At 42.6% G+C, this 16,592-nt stretch overlaps 1 protein-coding gene across 1 annotated transcript in view; it reads left to right on the forward strand.

The window, feature by feature from the left end:
• The window catches only part of Eif2ak3 (eukaryotic translation initiation factor 2 alpha kinase 3), a 69,020-nt gene that overhangs the window by 48,572 nt on the left and 3,856 nt on the right, over window positions 1-16,592 (forward strand). The window contains exons 13-15 of the mRNA XM_041636932.1: window positions 8,036-8,819; window positions 13,722-13,889; window positions 16,275-16,376. Coding sequence (XP_041492866.1) covers window positions 8,036-8,819; window positions 13,722-13,889; window positions 16,275-16,376 — 1,054 coding nt within the window. The remainder of the gene's footprint in view (window positions 1-8,035; window positions 8,820-13,721; window positions 13,890-16,274; window positions 16,377-16,592) is intronic.

The raw sequence follows: 16,592 nt of genomic DNA on the forward strand, positions 1-16,592 counted from the left end.
AACAAAGCTGCTATGAACATAGTTGAGCACATGTCCTTGTGGCACGATTGAGCATCCTTTGGATATATACCCAAGAGTCGTATTACTGGGTCTTGAGGAAGGTTGTTTCCTAATTTTCTGAGAAATTGCTGCACAGACATCAAAATGGGCTATACCAGCTTGCATTCCCACCAACAATGCAGAAGTGTTACCTTTATCCCACAACCTCTCCAGCATAAGTTGTCATCAGTGTTTTTGATCTTGGCCATTACAGGTGTAAGATGGAATCTCGGAGTTGTTTTGATTTGCATTTCTCTAAAGAAAAAGGATGTTGAACATTTCCTTAAGTGTCTTTCAGCCATTTTAGATTCCTCTGTTGAGAGTTCTCTGTTTAGATCTGTACTTCATTTTTTTTTATTGGATTATTTCTTTTGATTACCAGTTTCTTGAGTTCTTTGTATATTTTGGAGATCATATCTCTGTCTGATGTGGGGTTGGTGAAGATCTTTTCCCATTCTGTAGGCTGTCGTTTTGTCTTGTTGACCATGTCCTTCGCTTTACAGAGCTTTTCAGTTTCAGGAGATCCCATTTATTAATTGTTTCTCAAAGTGTCTGTGCTGCTGGGGTGTTATTTAGGAAGTGGTCTCCTGTTACAATGCATTCAAGTATACATCCCACTTTCTTTTCTATAAGGTTCAGTGTGGCTGGCTTTATGTTGTGGTCATTGATCCATTTGGACTTGAGTTTAATACATGGTGATAGATATGGATCTATTTTCATTCTTCTACATGTTGATATCCAGTTATGCCAGCACCATTTGTTAAACATGCTTTCTTTTTTTCCATTTGATATTTTTTGCTTCTTTGTCAAAAATCAGTTATTCGGCCGGGCGATGGTGGCGCATGCCTTTAATCCCAGCACTCGGGAGGCAGAGGCAGGCGAATCTCTGTGAGTTCGAGACCAGCCTGGTCTATAGAGCTAGTTCCAGGACAGGCTCCAGAGCCACAGAGAAACCCTGTCTCAAAAAACTAAAAAATTAAAAAAAAAATCACTTGTTCGAAGTGTGTGTATTAATATCCAGGCCTTCAGTTCAGTTTAATTGGTCCTCCTGTCTGTTTTTATCCCAATACCAGACTGTTTTCAGTTCTGTAGCTCTGTAGTAAAGTTTGAAGTCAGGGATTGTGATGCCTCCAGAAATTCTTTCACTGTACAGGATTGTTTTGGCTATCCTAGGTTTTTTGCTTTTCCATTGAAGTTGAGTACCATTCTTTCAAGTTCTGTGAAGAATTTTGCTGGGATTTTGATGGGCATTGCATTGAATTTGTAGATTATTTTTTTTTTTGTAAGATTGCCATTTTTACTGTGTTAATTCTGCCTACCCGAGAGCATGGGAGATCTTTCCACTTTCTGGTGTCTTCTTTAATTTCTTTCTTCAAAGATTTAAAATTCTTGTCATACAAGTCTTCCACTCTGAGATATTTTATGCTATTTATGGCAACTGTAAAGGGTGATATTTCTCTCATTTCTTTCTCAGCCCATTTATCATCTGAGGGATACTGATTTTTTTGAGTTGATTTTGTATCCTGCTACATTACTGAAAGTGTTTGTGAGTTGTAGAAGTTCCTTGGTAGAATTTTGGGGATCACTTATGTAAACTATCATATCATCAGCAAATAGTGAGAGTTTGACTTCTTTTCCGATTTGTATCCCCTTGATCTCTTTTTATTGTCTTATTACTGTAGCTAGAACCTCAAGAACTATATTGAACAGATATGGAAAGAGTGGACAGCCTTGTCTTGTTCCTGATTTCAGTGGAATCGCTGGGAGTTTCCATTTAGTTTGATGTTGGCTATTGGCTTGTTGTATATTGCCTTTATTATGATTAGGTATGTTCCTTGTATCCCTGCTCTCTCCAAGACCTTTATCATGAAGGGATGTTGTATTTTGTCAAAAGCTTTTTTGGCATCTAATTAGATGATCATGTGGTTTTTATTTTTCAGTTTGTTTATATGGTGGATTACATTGACAGATTTTCGTATGTTGAACCATCCCTGCATCTCTGGAATGAAGCCTACTTGATCATGGTGAATGATGGTTCTGATGTGTTCTTGTATTCAATTTGCCAGTATTTTATTTAGTATTTTTACATCAATGTTCATGAGTGAGATTGGTCTGTAATTCTCTTTCTTAGTAATGTCTTTCTGTGGTTTGGGTATCAGGGTAATTGTAGCCTCATAAAAAGAGTTTGGCAATGTTCCTTCTGTTTATATTGTGTGGAACAATTTGAGGAGTATTGGTATTCGTTCTTCTTTGAAAATCTTGTAGAATTCTGAGCTGAATCCATCTGGTCCTGAGCTTTTTATGGTTGGGAGACTTTTGATGACTGTTTCTATTTCTTCAGCAATTATAAGTCTGTTTTTTTTTTTCTTTTTTGGTTTTTTTTTTTGGGGGGGGGGTTTCGAGACAGGGTTTCTCTGTGGTTTCTGGTCTCGAACTCACAGAGATCCACCTGCCTCTGCCTCCCGAGTGCTGGGATTTAAGGCGTGCGCCACCACCGCCTGGCTTATAAGTCTGTTTAATTTGCTTATCTGGTCTTGATTTAATTTTGGTAAGTGATATTTATCCAGAAAGTTGTCCATTTCCTTTAAGTTTATGAATTTTGTGGAGTATAGGTTTTTGAAATATGACCTGATGATTCTCTGTATTTCCTCCGTGTCTGTTGTTGTGTCCCCCTTTTCATTTCTGATTTTGTTAATTTAGATGTTCTCTCTTTGCCTTTTGATTAGTTTCAATAAAGGTATGTCTATTTTGTTGATTTTTCTCAAAGAACCAACTTTTTGTCTCATTGATTCTTTGTATTGTTTTCTTTGCTTCTATTTTGTTGATTTCAGCTCTCAGTTTGATTATTTCCTGCTGTCTAGTTCTCTTGGATGAGTTTGCTTCTTTTGTTCTAAAGTTTTTAAATGTTTTGTTTATTCACTAGTGTGGGATTTTTCCAGCTTCTTTTTTTTCCCCCCAGCTTCTTTATGTTGGCATTTAGTGCTATGAACTTTTCTCTTAACAGTGCTTTTGTTGTGTTCCATAAATTTGAGTATTTTGTGTAGTCATTTTCATTGAATTTTAGAAAGTCTTTAATTTCTCCCTTTATTTCTTCGTTGACCCTTTGATGATTCAGGTGAGCATTTTTTAATTTCCATATGTTTCTGGGCTTTCTGGAATTAGTATTGCTGTTGAAAACTAGTTTTAAGCCATGGTGATCTGGTAAGGTACATTGGGTTATTCCAATTTTTTTATATCTGTTGAGGTTTGTTTTGTTACCGAGTATGTGGTCAATTTTTGAGAAGGTTCCATAAGGTGCTGAGAAGAAAGTATATTCTTTTATGTTTGCATGGGATAGTCTACAGATGTCTCTTAAGTCCATTTGAGTCATAGCATCTGTTAGTTTCCTTATTTCTTTGTTAATTTTTTGTCTGACCCATCCAGTGATGCGAGGGGAGTGTTGAAGTCTCCCACTATTAGTGTATGGGGTTTAATGTATGATTTAAGCTTTAGAAGTGTTTCTTTTACATGGGAGTGCCCTTGTATTTGGGGCATAGATGTTCAGTATTGAGATTTTCTTTTCTTTTCTTTTCTTTTTTTTATTTAGTTTTTCAAGACAGGGTTTCTCTGTAGCTTTGGAGCCTGTCCTGGCAATAGCTCTTGTAGACCAGGCTGGCCTCGAACTCACAGAGATCCGCCTGCCTCTGCCTCCCGAGTGCTGGGATTAAAGGCGTGCACCACCATCACCTGGCAAGTATTGAGATTTTCTCTTGATGGATTTTTCCTGTGACTAATAGGAAATGACCTTGTCTCTTTTCACTGATTTTTAGCTTGACGTCTGTTTTGTTAGATATTAGGATGGCTACACCTGCTTGTTTCTTAGGTCCATTTGATTGGTATATTTTTCCTAACCCTTTATTCTGAGATGATGTCATCTTTGAGGTTGAGATGTTTCTTATATGAAGAAGATGGATTCTGTTTTCATATCCAATCTGTTAGCCTATGCCTTTTTTATAGGTGAGTTGAGTCCATTTACATTAAGGGATATTAATGACCAGTGATTGCTAAATCCTGTTAATTTAGTTTTCATTGTTGATGATGTTAATTTGTGTGTTTTTCCCTTCTTTGGGATTTGCTGCTATGAGATCATCAATTGTCTGTGTTTTTGTATAGCTAACTTCCTTGGATTGGAGTTTTTCTTCTAATATTTTGTGTAGGGCTGAGTTTGTGGCTAGGTATTGGTTAGATCTGGTTTTGTCATGGAATATCTTTTTTTAATTTATTTATTATGTATATAGTGTTCTGGGTACCAGATCTCATTATAGGTTGGTGAGCCATCATGTGGCTGCAGGGAATTGAACTCAGGACCTCCAGAACAGCCATCTCTCCAGCCCCATGGAATATCTTTTTTGTCCTTCTATGGTAATTGAAAGTTTTTCTGGGTATAATAGTCTGTGTTGTCGGAGTTTCTGTCTCGCCTGGTTCCTGCAGTTGTTAAGTCCCAAAGAGATCACACAGAGTTCTACATTAGTTATAAACTGATTGGCCTATTAGCTCAGACTTCTTATTAACTCTTATGACTTATATTAACCCATTATTGTCTGCTGTATGGAGAGCAGGCTGCATCCTGCCGCCCAGCTAGCTTAGCCCCTGAAATAATCACACAGACAATGTATTAATTAAATCACTGCCTGGCCATTAGCTTTAGCCTCTTATTGGCTAACTCTCACATCTGATTAACCCATCTCCATTAATGTGTATCGCCAGTTGACTCTGGCTTACCGGCATGAGTCTAACCAGTGTCCATCTTGGGCAAGAGAGCCATGGCATCTGCCTGTCTCTGCTTTCTTCCTCCCAGAATTCTGTTCTATCTTCCCCACCTACCTGAGTTCTGCCCTATCAACTAGGCCAAGGCAGTTTCTTTAGTAACCAATGAAAGCAACACAAATACAGAAGGACCTCCTACACCACTGGTCTATGTTAGCCACATAGCTCGGTACCTCATTCGGCAAGGCAGTCACATCTTGCTTCTTCTGTGGCTGGGTCAGGACTGCAGAAAGATCTTTCCTCTTCCCAGAATTCTCCTGTTCTTGTTGCCCCGCCTATACTTCCTGCCTGGCTACCAGCCAATCAGCATTTTATTAAAATACAATTGACAGAGTACAAACCATTGTCCCATAGCTACTGCTGTGGCTGGCATCCGTGGTCTCTTAATGTCTGCATAATGCTTGACTATGACCTTCTGGCTTTCATTGTCTCCAATGAGAAGTCAGGTGTAATTCTGATAAGTCTGCCTTTATATGTTACTTGGCCTTTTTCCTTTGCAGTTCTTGATATTCTTTCTTTATTCTTTATGTTTAGTGTTTTGATTATTATGTGGCAAGGGGACTTTTTTGGGGGATCCAGTCTATTTGGTGTTCTGTAAGCTTCTTGTATCTTCATAGGCATATCTTTCATTAGATTGGGAAAGTTTTCTTCTCTGATTTTGTTAAATATATTTTCTGTACTTTTGAGTTGAACTTATTCTCCTTCTTCTATACCTATTATTCTTAGGTTTGGTCTTTTCATGGTGTCCCATATTTCCTGGATATTTTGTTAGAGTTAATGTTTTCTTTGATTGATGAGTCTATTTTCTCTATTGGATCTTCAGCGCTTGATATTCTCTCTTCCATCTCTTGTATTCTGCTGTTTATGGTTCCTGATCATTTTCTCATGACTTCCGTTTCTACAATTCCCTCGGCTTGTGTTTTCTTTATTGTCTTTATTTCAGTTTTCAAGTCTTGAATAGTTTCTTTCATGTTTGATTGTTTTTTCTTGGATTTCTTTTTTTTAATATTTATTTATTTATTATGTATACAATATTCTTTCTGTGTGTATACCTGAAGGCCAGAAGAGGGCACCAGATCTCATTACAGATGGTTGTGAGCTACCATGTGGTTGCTGGGAATTGAACTCAGGACCTTTGGAAGAGCAGGCAATGCTCTTAACTGCAGAGCCATCTCTCCAGCCCTTTCTTGGATTTCTTTAAGGGATTTGGTGATGTCTTCCAATTTTTTGTTTATCTTTCCTCCATTTCTTTGAGGGAATTTCTCATTTCTTCTTTAAGAGTCTCAGACATTCTCCTGAAGTTATTTTTTAGGTCATTTTCTTCTGGCTCATCCATATTTGGTTGTTCAAGTCTTACTGTTGTAGGGTCTCTAGATTTTACTGGTGTCGTGTCATTCTTTGTGGTGTTGTGTGTGTTTTTACCTTATCTACTCATCTTTTCCTCTAATTGGTGTGGTTGGGGCTGTCTGTGACTCTGGTGATTAATCTTCTAGGTGCCAGTGGATCCACGGCTCAGGTGGTTGTTCCTCGTGGTGCAGTCAGTGCCACGGTTCCACTTACCCCACCGTTCACTCCATGTTCCTGGAGATGGCTCATTACTCCCAGGGTTTGCTCTGCTCCTAAGGAGTTTGCTGTCTCAGGCCTGCTCTGGTTTAGATTGCCGCCTCAGACTTGTTTCTATAAATAAATGTCCCTGGCCTAAATCTGCTCTTGCGCAGGTCCCTGACTTGGGGCCGGTCCTGCAAAGGTCTCTGGCTCTATCTTCTCCCTCAGAGGTCTCAGACTCGGGTGCTCCCGGTCCCATAGAGGGCACGGCTCAGGTCTACTCCCTCAGATGTCCCAGACTCATACCTCGACCCACAGAGGGTTCTGATTCCTGCCTACCCCGTTGGAGGACCCAGACAGAAGCCCAGACCTACAGAGGTCCTGGCTCAGACCTACTCCCTCAGAGATCCCAGACTCATGCCCAGGCCTGCAGAAGTCCTGGCCTAGGCCTAGTTCCTTAGAGGTCCCAGACTTACACCCAGACCCGCAGAGGTCCTGGCTCAGGTCTATTCCCTGGAAGGTCCAGATTCACTCCCAGACACGCTGCGATCTCTCGCTCAGGCCCATTTGCTCAGCAGTTGCTCCCCTGTATCTGCTTCTGTAAAGTTCGTTGTTTCAGGTTTGCTCCATCCCAGGCCACTGGCTCAGTCCTGCCTCTGCAAATGTCCCTGGTCCCACTCTGTGGATCTTGCTGTTATCTCAGGCCTGCTCTGGCCTCTGCTCCTCTCGATTTCAGAGTTTTTGATTTTAGTTTGTTGTTTTTCAACATATGGTTTGTCTATGTTATTCTGGCTGTCCTGAAAGTCTCTGTAGACCAGACAGGCCTCCAACTCAGAGATCCACCTGCCTCTGCCTCCTAAGGGCTGGGATTAAAGCCCTGCACAACCACTGCCTGGGTGGCTGTTTCAGTTTTTGAGTTTATATGCTTAGGTAGCCTGCAAATACCCCCATGTATGATGTGTTGTAGGAAGGAAACCCCTCAAAAGCCACGGTGAAGTATACCAAAGCAACACGCCTGTAGAGCATTCAGTCCCTGGAGGTGTCTTGTTCCATAACAGCTGTTATATCCAGGATGAAGGGAAGTGGCCTCTTATCAAAGCATGTGAGCTGCTGTAGGTTGCCAGGGGCTTCAGAATTGTGGCCATCAGGAAACTGTGATGGTGTTGCTCTGCTATTTTACATTTTTGTACAAAAGACTGACACACAGACAACTATTTCAAGTATATAATTAAGCTCTGAGGGCTGGAGAGATGGCTCAGCAGTTAAGAGCACTTGCTGCTCTTGCAGGGGACTTTGGTTCAGTTCCCAGCATCCACATCAGAAGGCTCACAACTGCCTATAACTCCAGTTCAAAGGAATCCAGTGTTCTCTTCTGGCCTTTGCAGGCACTGCACACATGAGTTGAACATGCAGACATGAAGGTACACTCACAAATACACAAATTTAAAACAAAATTAAGCTTTCAAATAAAAGTTTTGTAAAGAAATAGATGGGGTAAGATGTTCTTTGTCATACATGGCAGGTTTTATTTCCCCTATGTGTTTTGGTAAGTATATTATTAATACTTAAAATGTTTAACACCAATGTACAGATCACATAACTTAAGGTATATTCATTCAGTTCTTTGTCTTTCTCCCACTTTTAGCGCAGACTGGCCGTTCAGCTCTCCTAGCCCAATGGATGCACCATCCGTTAAGATCCGCAGAATGGATCCCTTCTCTACAAAAGAACATATTGAAGTCATAGCTCCTTCACCTCAAAGAAGTCGGTCTTTCTCAGTGGGCATTTCCTGTGGCCAGACAAGTTCCTCTGAGAGCCAGTTCTCCCCACTGGAGTTCTCAGGAACAGATTGTGACTGTGGAGACAACAGCGAGTCCGTGGATGCTGCCCACCACCTCCAGGACAGCTGCCTGACAGAGTGTGACGTGGAAGATGGTACTGTGGATGGCAATGATGAGGGGCACTCCTTTGAACTTTGTCCTTCTGAAGCTTCTCCCTACACAAGGTCAAGGGAGGGAACATCCTCTTCCATAGTGTTTGAAGACTCTGGTTGTGACAATGCATCCAGTAAGGAAGACCACAGAACCCGGCCGCACAATGGCAGCCACTATGTTAATAAGCTAACTGAGTTCAAGTGCTCTGGCAGCAGATCCTCTTCCGAAGCCACCTTATCTACCTCTCCTACCAGACCAACCACTCTGAGTTTAGACTTCACCAAGAACACTGTGGACCAGCTCCAGCCCAGCTCCCCGAAGGTGTACCTGTACATTCAGATGCAGCTCTGCAGAAAGGAGAACCTTAAAGACTGGATGAACCGACGCTGCAGCATGGAGGAGAGGGGCCACAGCGTGTGCCTGCACATCTTTCTGCAGATTGCAGAGGCCGTGGAGTTTCTGCACAGCAAGGGACTCATGCACAGGGACCTCAAGGTGTGTAGTCAAGAGAACGTTACGCCAGGTCTGAGGTGTGACATCTATGGTTCAGAGCAGGATTACAATTGTCAGTCTTTAACCAAAGCGCTGGCAGAGTGGAGTAACGTAAAGGCTTCAGAGAACAGCAGTCCAGGAAGGAAACGAGAGAGGAAGAGGTCTCATGTTTGGAAGGTTTAGACAGACTGCATTTTCCCCTATAGCCCGTTCATTTCTGTGTTTCCAGTAGTCTTCATGGGGAAAAGAGTCTCTAAAGTCCACTATGAGCAGTTATGCTACATAATTCCTATGCTTTAAAAATATTTTTATGGGGCTAGAGAGATGGCTCAGAGGTTAAGAGCACTGGCTGCTCTTCCAGAAGTCCTAAGTTCAATTACCAGCAACCACATGGTAACTCACAACCATCTGTATGAGATTTGGTGCCCTCTCTGGCATCCAAGCATACATGCAGGCATAACACTGTATACATAATAAATAAAGATTTATTTAAAAAAAAAAGGAGATAATACTTCTACATTGCCTGGCAGTGGTGGCACACACCTTTAATACCAGTACTTGTGAGGCAGAGGCAGGTGGATCTCTTGAGTTGGAGGCCAGCCTGGTCTACAGAGTGAGTTCCGGGACAGCCAAGGCTACACAGAGAAATCCTGTCAAGAAAAAAACTAGATAGATAGATAGATAGATAGATAGATAGATAGATAGATAGATAGATCATTATTATGTTTTTAATTAATTACAGTAATTTAGAGTGCACATTCTTATGTATGCTTGGTATATCTGTGAAGGCTAAAGGAGAATTTGTGAGTCAGTTCTCTTCTTTCATTGTGTGGACACCAGGAATTGAACTCAAGTTGTCAGTCTTGTCAGCAAGCACCTTTATCCACTAAGCCATCTTGCTAGCCTCAAACTTGTGATGGCTTTGAATAGCCTGACACAGGTGCCCCTGGGTCTCTACAGCACATGATGAGAGAGCCTGAGTGGAAAGGGAGATGAGTCTGCTCACTACTTAGCTCTGATTTGGGACAGCGGAGTCCCCCCTTGCTCACTGTGTGGGCTTTGAGGGAGAAGTCAGCTGGAGAAAGGGGGCAGGTGCATAACATAGTGGCTGCAGCTGTGAAGCTTCAACCCTGTTCTCAGAGTTTGCAGTGCTGAGCTGTGCGGCAGTACCATGCGCTAAATTGCATAAAATTTCAAATCCAAGTGGTAGTGCACTCCTGGAATCCCAGCACTTAGGAGGCTGAGACAGGAGGATTGATGTGAGTTCAAGGCTAGCCTGGGCCACAGAAAAGTGAGAGAGAGCCTATCTAAGTAATGAATACATATGCACAGAGTTTCCATAGTGTACACTTCTAAAACCAAGTGTACAGGACTGTAAATAGTTTGCTGATTCTGTTGAACTTTTAACCGTTTTTTTTGCCATGATCCACATGCTCCTGATAGCCCCCAGTAGGTGTGTATGGAACCTATAAACATTTTCTGAGAGAAGTAACTTAAATGTTGGGCAGATTTGGCTTTGTTTTAAATATTTTAAGTCTTATTTTATGTAACCACAAACTTGTGCTCCAGTTACTGAAGTAGCTATAACAGGAGCTGGTGTCTGGGTCTAAGAGTGTATCTTCTTTGGCAGAGTGCTTGCCTAGCATGCAGTGAGGCCCTGGGTTCAATTCCTACAGTTGGTCATTGATCTTTCAGGCTAGCCTGGACGACATAAGACCATTATCTTTAAAATAAAAAGTTACTTTCAGGGCTTTAAGGATTGCTCAGAGGTTAAGAGCACTGGCTGCTCTTCCAGAGGTCCTGAGTTCAATTCCACCAACCACATGGTGGTTCACAGCCATCTATAATGAGTTCTTGTGCCCTCTTCTGGCCTGCAGGCAAAACACTGCATATGTAATAAATAAATAAATCTTAAAAAAAAAAATACCATGACCAAAATTTTAAAAAAAAAAGTTACTTTCTTCTAAAATCATCAAAATATTTTTAAATTTTTTAAATTTAGAGTTTGGGGAGAAAATAGGAATAGGAACTGGAAAGACCCCCATGCTCTGATGTAACTACCACTTGTTATAAATGTTCTCTGTGCATCGGAAGTTTGGAGTGGGTCCAAACCGGGTGCCAGAGATTGTTCCACACAAAAATGAAAAGTTTAGAGGTGATTCCTTTGGTTGGAATGGAGAGGATGTCCTACAACAGAGAGACCCAAAGCTTGAGATGGGTGATACCAGCTGTTGAGGTGTGATTACGGCCAACCTTCCTCATGCGTGTGCACGTTCCCCATGGGCTTCCGCCTGTCATACAGAAGCAACAAGATGGTGAAAGGCAAAGCCAGTGCCTTCGCTACAGTACTAATCTCCTGCTTTTATAATGTGAGCAAGACATAGGTGAAAGGCTGCTCAACACTACACTGTCGTGTAAAGATTCTTCTCTGTTTATATATGGACCAGAAAAATTCCCAAACGAAAGTTAATTTTCCCTTTCGTTTTTCTAAGAATATGAAACAATTTATTCCTTTGGAAAGGCAGTCATTTCAAAGATGTCTAGTGTGCTGACAGAAATACCACCATGAGTTTTCCCCTAGCTGAAAGCCTGGACCTTTAGCCGTGTTCTGACCCAAGGCTTCTAGATCAATGTTAAATCTCCTAGGCTTTCCTTTCTCACAGGTTTGGTCACGCGTCTGTCATCAGCACTGCTGACACTGTCTCTCCAGCCTTTCTGTTTGCCTTTGAGCTTTTCTCAGTGTTTCCACAGAGAACCTGTTTCTCCTTTGTCAGCCTCATCACACCTAGGTCGTTTGTTCTCTGGTTTCCATGGTGGCCCAAGCCTTGCCCTCCTTGTCCGCCCATCCCAGCCTCAGAGGAACGCCCGACATGTTCTGAACTTTTGCTTCGTTTTATTTTGGATTTCCTTGTGCTTGCCATGAAAAGCTTTAGTACCGACTGAGCCCTCAGGAGCTCTGTCAGCCATTCAACAAAACTCTTGGGGATTCAGCCAGGGTCAGACATTTGGTGAGCAAATCTTCTCCTTATCTCTTCTTTCTACTTTGGCCAGGCTCTCCTGTCACAGAATCAAGACAGCAACCAGTGGCTCTTGGACATGTTTGCCTTTTAAGTTTTCTGGAGGCTTTTGGTAGGAGGTGGTAGGAAAAGTTTTTCTTTCCCAAGTTGGCTAGAAATCCTAGGGCTTGTTCTCAGTAATCTAAGGACCATAGCCTGTCGCTCCACCGGACTCCTTGGCAGAAAAGAGATGAGGGGGGCTGGAGAGATGGCTCAGAGGTTAAGAGCATTGCCTCTCTTCCTAGAGGTCCTGAGTTCAATTCCCAGCAACCACATGGTGGCTCACAACCATCTGCAATGGGGTCTGGTGCCCTCTTCTGGCCTGTAGGCATATACACAGACAGAATATTGTATACATAATAAATAAATAAATAAATAAATAAATGTTAAAAAAAAAAAAAGAGAGATGAGGCCAGCATGGGGCTGCCACAAACCCAGGAAGTCGGGATACTTCAGGAGGAAGCACCGGAGATAGATGCTAGAGAGACAAACACTGTCTTTTAGGGGTTCAGTCAGTAGTTGCTGTTGGAAAATGGGAGTGGGACGCTGGGAATGAAGCTTGGTTGTTGTAGCACTTGTTGTAGCACGGGTGAGGAGAACACCAGAATGTTAGGGTCATCTTCAGCTGTATAGTGAGGTTGAGTTCCAACACAGGACTGCTTTATAGTAGCTCTTACAGAGTCATGAGCCTGGGGTTGGATCTGTAGCCCAGCAGGGAGAAGGAGGAGAAAGAGAGGAAGAAAGACCGTGTCATTTATTGCTTCTGATATGGGGCCGTTGGTGGGAACGTTCTGGCTTATTAGTATAGATGTCAGTTACAGTAACCTCATTGCTTCATGGTCAGAATTTTGTAATGGCTCCTGAGTCAAAGGAAGTGTATTTCCTGGCGTGTTGGGCATGTTGCACTAAAAGGCTTGATGATTTCCTGGGTGAAGTGGCTCTTCGTTTGCTGCCTCAGCAGCTCTCAGCGGTCTCACTGCTGTCTTGGGGAAAGTGGTGGATTTCATGTAGGGGACCTGGAGGAGCTCATGTGACATTTGGTTTGCTGCATTTAATATGCAAATTCAAGTGGGAATTTAGAACTCAGGGCAGAGGCCTAAGTGTGGCTCTGGCATTAGGAGCGTGTGGGATTTAGAAAACGCTATAACTTCAGTCGCGAATTCTGATTCCCCCTCGGACACAGACAGATGATAGGCATGTGACATTTGTTAGATGGTCGGATGATGATCATCTGCCATAGAGGAGGGCATGCAGGACACAGCAGCAGAGCCACCGCCAGGCTGCCTGAGTTCAGTTCCTGGCCCTATCACGTGCCGACTGGGGCTTTGGTTTCCATATCTAGAAAGTGGGGGGCAGTGACTTTCAGAGGGTTGTATTATGAGTTAGTAGTGAACTGACCGGACCAGCACTTCATTTTCTTCCTCTTTTTAACATATAGTTTGATCATATTCGTCCCCCTCCCCCAGCTCCTCCGGGAGCCTCTCCACCTTCCTACCCACTCAACTTGGTTTGGTTTGTTTTTAGAGACAAGGTTCTCTGCCTTGAACTCAGAGATCTGCCAGATCTGCCTGTGTCTGCATTGGAGCTAAACATCTGCATTGGAATTGAAGGCATGAGCCACCACCAACCGGTCTTTCTCTTAATAGCAAAACAAATCTCAAAAAACATGGAATCTGATTTGTGTTGGCCAGGTGCTCCTCTTCACGGGGACAGTGACTCATTTTAAAGGGTCATATACTTTAGAATATGTATCTCTTTGATTTCTTTTCTGAAATCATAAAATTCTTTTGACTTCTTTTCCTTCTCTGTATATACTCTGTGATTTTTTTCTTTTCCTTATTTTCCCCAGCCTTCCAACATATTCTTCACTATGGATGATGTGGTCAAAGTTGGGGACTTTGGACTAGTGACTGCCATGGACCAGGATGAAGAAGAGCAGACTGTTCTGACTCCAATGCCAGCCTATGCCACACACACAGGACAAGTGGGGACCAAGCTCTACATGAGCCCTGAGCAGGTGAGTCTTGCGGTTAGCCAGGCAGTGGGATAGCTGTGCCTAATGGGTCTTCTCCATGTCCTCCAGACAGTGCCCAGTAATACACAGCCTAAAAGGGGCCCAAGAGTGAGAAATGACAGACACATTTTCACCTCTGAACAAGAAGTTGGCGAGAGATTTAGAGAGCCAGGCATGGTGGCTCATGGCAGTAATCCAAGCAGTCAGGAGGCTGGAGCAGGATGATTGCCATGAGTTCAAATCCAGCCTAGGTTACAGAATGAGACCTGTCTCAAAAACCCAAAGAGAAAGAGCAGGAGTGTGGAGAAGAGGACAGACAGACAGGTGAGATGGAGTGTGGGGAAGAGGACAGACAGACAGGTGTGGTAATATATGCATGTAATCCCAAAACTCAGGACACTGAAGCAGGGTTGCGAATTCAAGTCTAGCCTAGGTTACCTAGCAAGTTCAGGCCAGCCTGGGTGACATAACAGGAATATGTCACAAAGACAGGAGAGGGAGGGGACTAAGAAGATGAAAGTACAAATTTAGGTTAGCTGTCTCTATTATGCAGTGCACAGCAATTAAAATGCAACCAGGATTCCCAGTCTCCCGGGCCTCATCTCAACCTCAGAGTCTGGGTTCTCGCTTATGATTGCTTTTTTAAAAAGTTCAGCTCTGCAAGCCTTCAAAAGAAAATTTGCTGACTGGGAATTGTCTTGATTCTCTTCTTCAAATATACTATCAGGCAATACTTAGTTGTTGCCCAACCTGCTGCCCTCTTGTGGTATATACTCAATTAACTGTTCTTCAAAGAGCTTTTCAAACAATAGTTCATGCTCCACAAATTCATATAATCCAAATAAATATATACAAAAAAATTTAAGTCTTAAAAACTTCATAATCCAGTAATGGGTTAATAATGCTTTTTTCTCTTTATATATTCATCTGTCTTCTATGTAGGGAATATGGAAAATAGAGAAAGAAAGATATAATAAAGGGCATTTACTAAAAGTATGTATATAATATAATATTGTCATTTCCAGCTATGTGCACATACACTTACCTTATATAAAACAAATAACATGTTTTATTGGAAACCAAAATTGGAATTCTATTTCTAAAATATGGCATTCGTGTATTTCTGGCCACTTAAACAACACTCTTGTCTGTGAAGCATTCACTCAGTCCAGATTGCTCCATGTTTAGTGACAGTTTTGCTGTTAGGCTTGTCGCTGGATAATGCCCCAACATCTCTGTCACATGTCATGAACTGAATTGGATGGGATCAAGCACCAGCTGTCCAGGTTTACACCATCCAAAGACTGTCTGCAGGTATCTTTCTTCCCTGTACCGCTGTGGGCAATGTCCTTGAACACATTTTCTTTGAACCTTTCTGAGGTGGTAGTGAGGGGCAGGTAAGGGACAGTGCAGATAGATTGCTGTAGTCACTTTAGAAGGAAGGATGGTGACACAGCTGATACAGCCACTGGAACTTTCCTCCTGCTGTTTTATGAGCAGAAGCGAGCCTCTGCCACCTGCATAGAAGGAACCAGGGAGGCAGGTACCTAGAGCCGTGTAGAGGAGGTGATGGCCTCACCCACCTTTCCCCTCTCCCTCCCCTCGTCCAGCAGGGAGGTGAGCCAGGTCCAGAGCTGTTTACCTGGAGTTTAGTGACTGGCCTAAGGAACTGTTCAGAAATAAAAGGGCTCTCCTGAGGCACCAGGAGTTCGCTTTGCATTTGAATGGGGCTTTTCCTTAGTAGAGCAGATCAGTTGTGATGCATTGCTTCACGGTATCAGGAATTTATTGAGGGCCTGCTCTGTACTTAGCCCAGTGCTGAATGATGGGAAAGGAACACAAAAGCAGCAGATCTCTTCCCTGCCAGGACTGGGAAAGAACAAGAAATATGCACATGAAAAATGGAGCTATGCATACAAAGCAGTCTGCAATTAAGTGCATAATGAAGGCTCCCGGGTTGATTAGTGGCTTGGAGTAATGACCATCTTCAGGAGTCTGCAGGACTACGGTGATTAGAAATGAGATTGGCTTGAGATAGTGTCGCTTTGAAAAGCTTCACCTCAGGGGGGCCAGAGCAACCCTTACAGACTGGGCACACAAGGCTCCAGGTTTCTGCCGATTCTGCTGATGCATATCTCAGCCTTACCTGGGCTTTCCCTCTGTAATGCTGAGTGGTGTAATTACACCTGCCCACAGTGGAAGAGGGCGGGGAGAGAGCCTTAGCAGTTAACTCTTTGCTAACACTTTTACACAGACACTTCTACCCAGAGGTACTAGGTCAACTCTGGGGTTCACAGATGCTGTCATAGCAACTGGACCATCTGTGTTGATGACGTGAGGATGTGCTCTCTCTGGGGTGATTTCTTACATAGTTGTATGTTATTTCAGATTCATGGAAACAACTACTCCCATAAAGTGGACATCTTCTCTTTGGGCTTGATTCTGTTTGAATTGATTTACCCATTCAGCACTCAGATGGAACGAGTCAGGGTAAGTACATCTTGCTCCCCAAAGGATAAGGTTAGAAAGAGAAAATTATTTAAAACTTAACAAGAGTTATGTTTTTATTATGTTTAATGTTTTAAACTGTGTGTGTGTGGTGTGTGTGTGTGTTACCTGGGAGCAGAAGGGATCATGTGAACAACAGGGCTGTTCTTAGATGTTCCTTTTGCATGAATTCATCACAATCGTCACAGTATTTTGCAT

Source organism: Microtus oregoni, unplaced genomic scaffold (genome assembly GCF_018167655.1).
Source record: "Microtus oregoni isolate MIOR12 unplaced genomic scaffold, Mior012 000002F_ref0000024, whole genome shotgun sequence".
NCBI classification, from domain to species: domain Eukaryota; kingdom Metazoa; phylum Chordata; class Mammalia; order Rodentia; family Cricetidae; genus Microtus; species Microtus oregoni.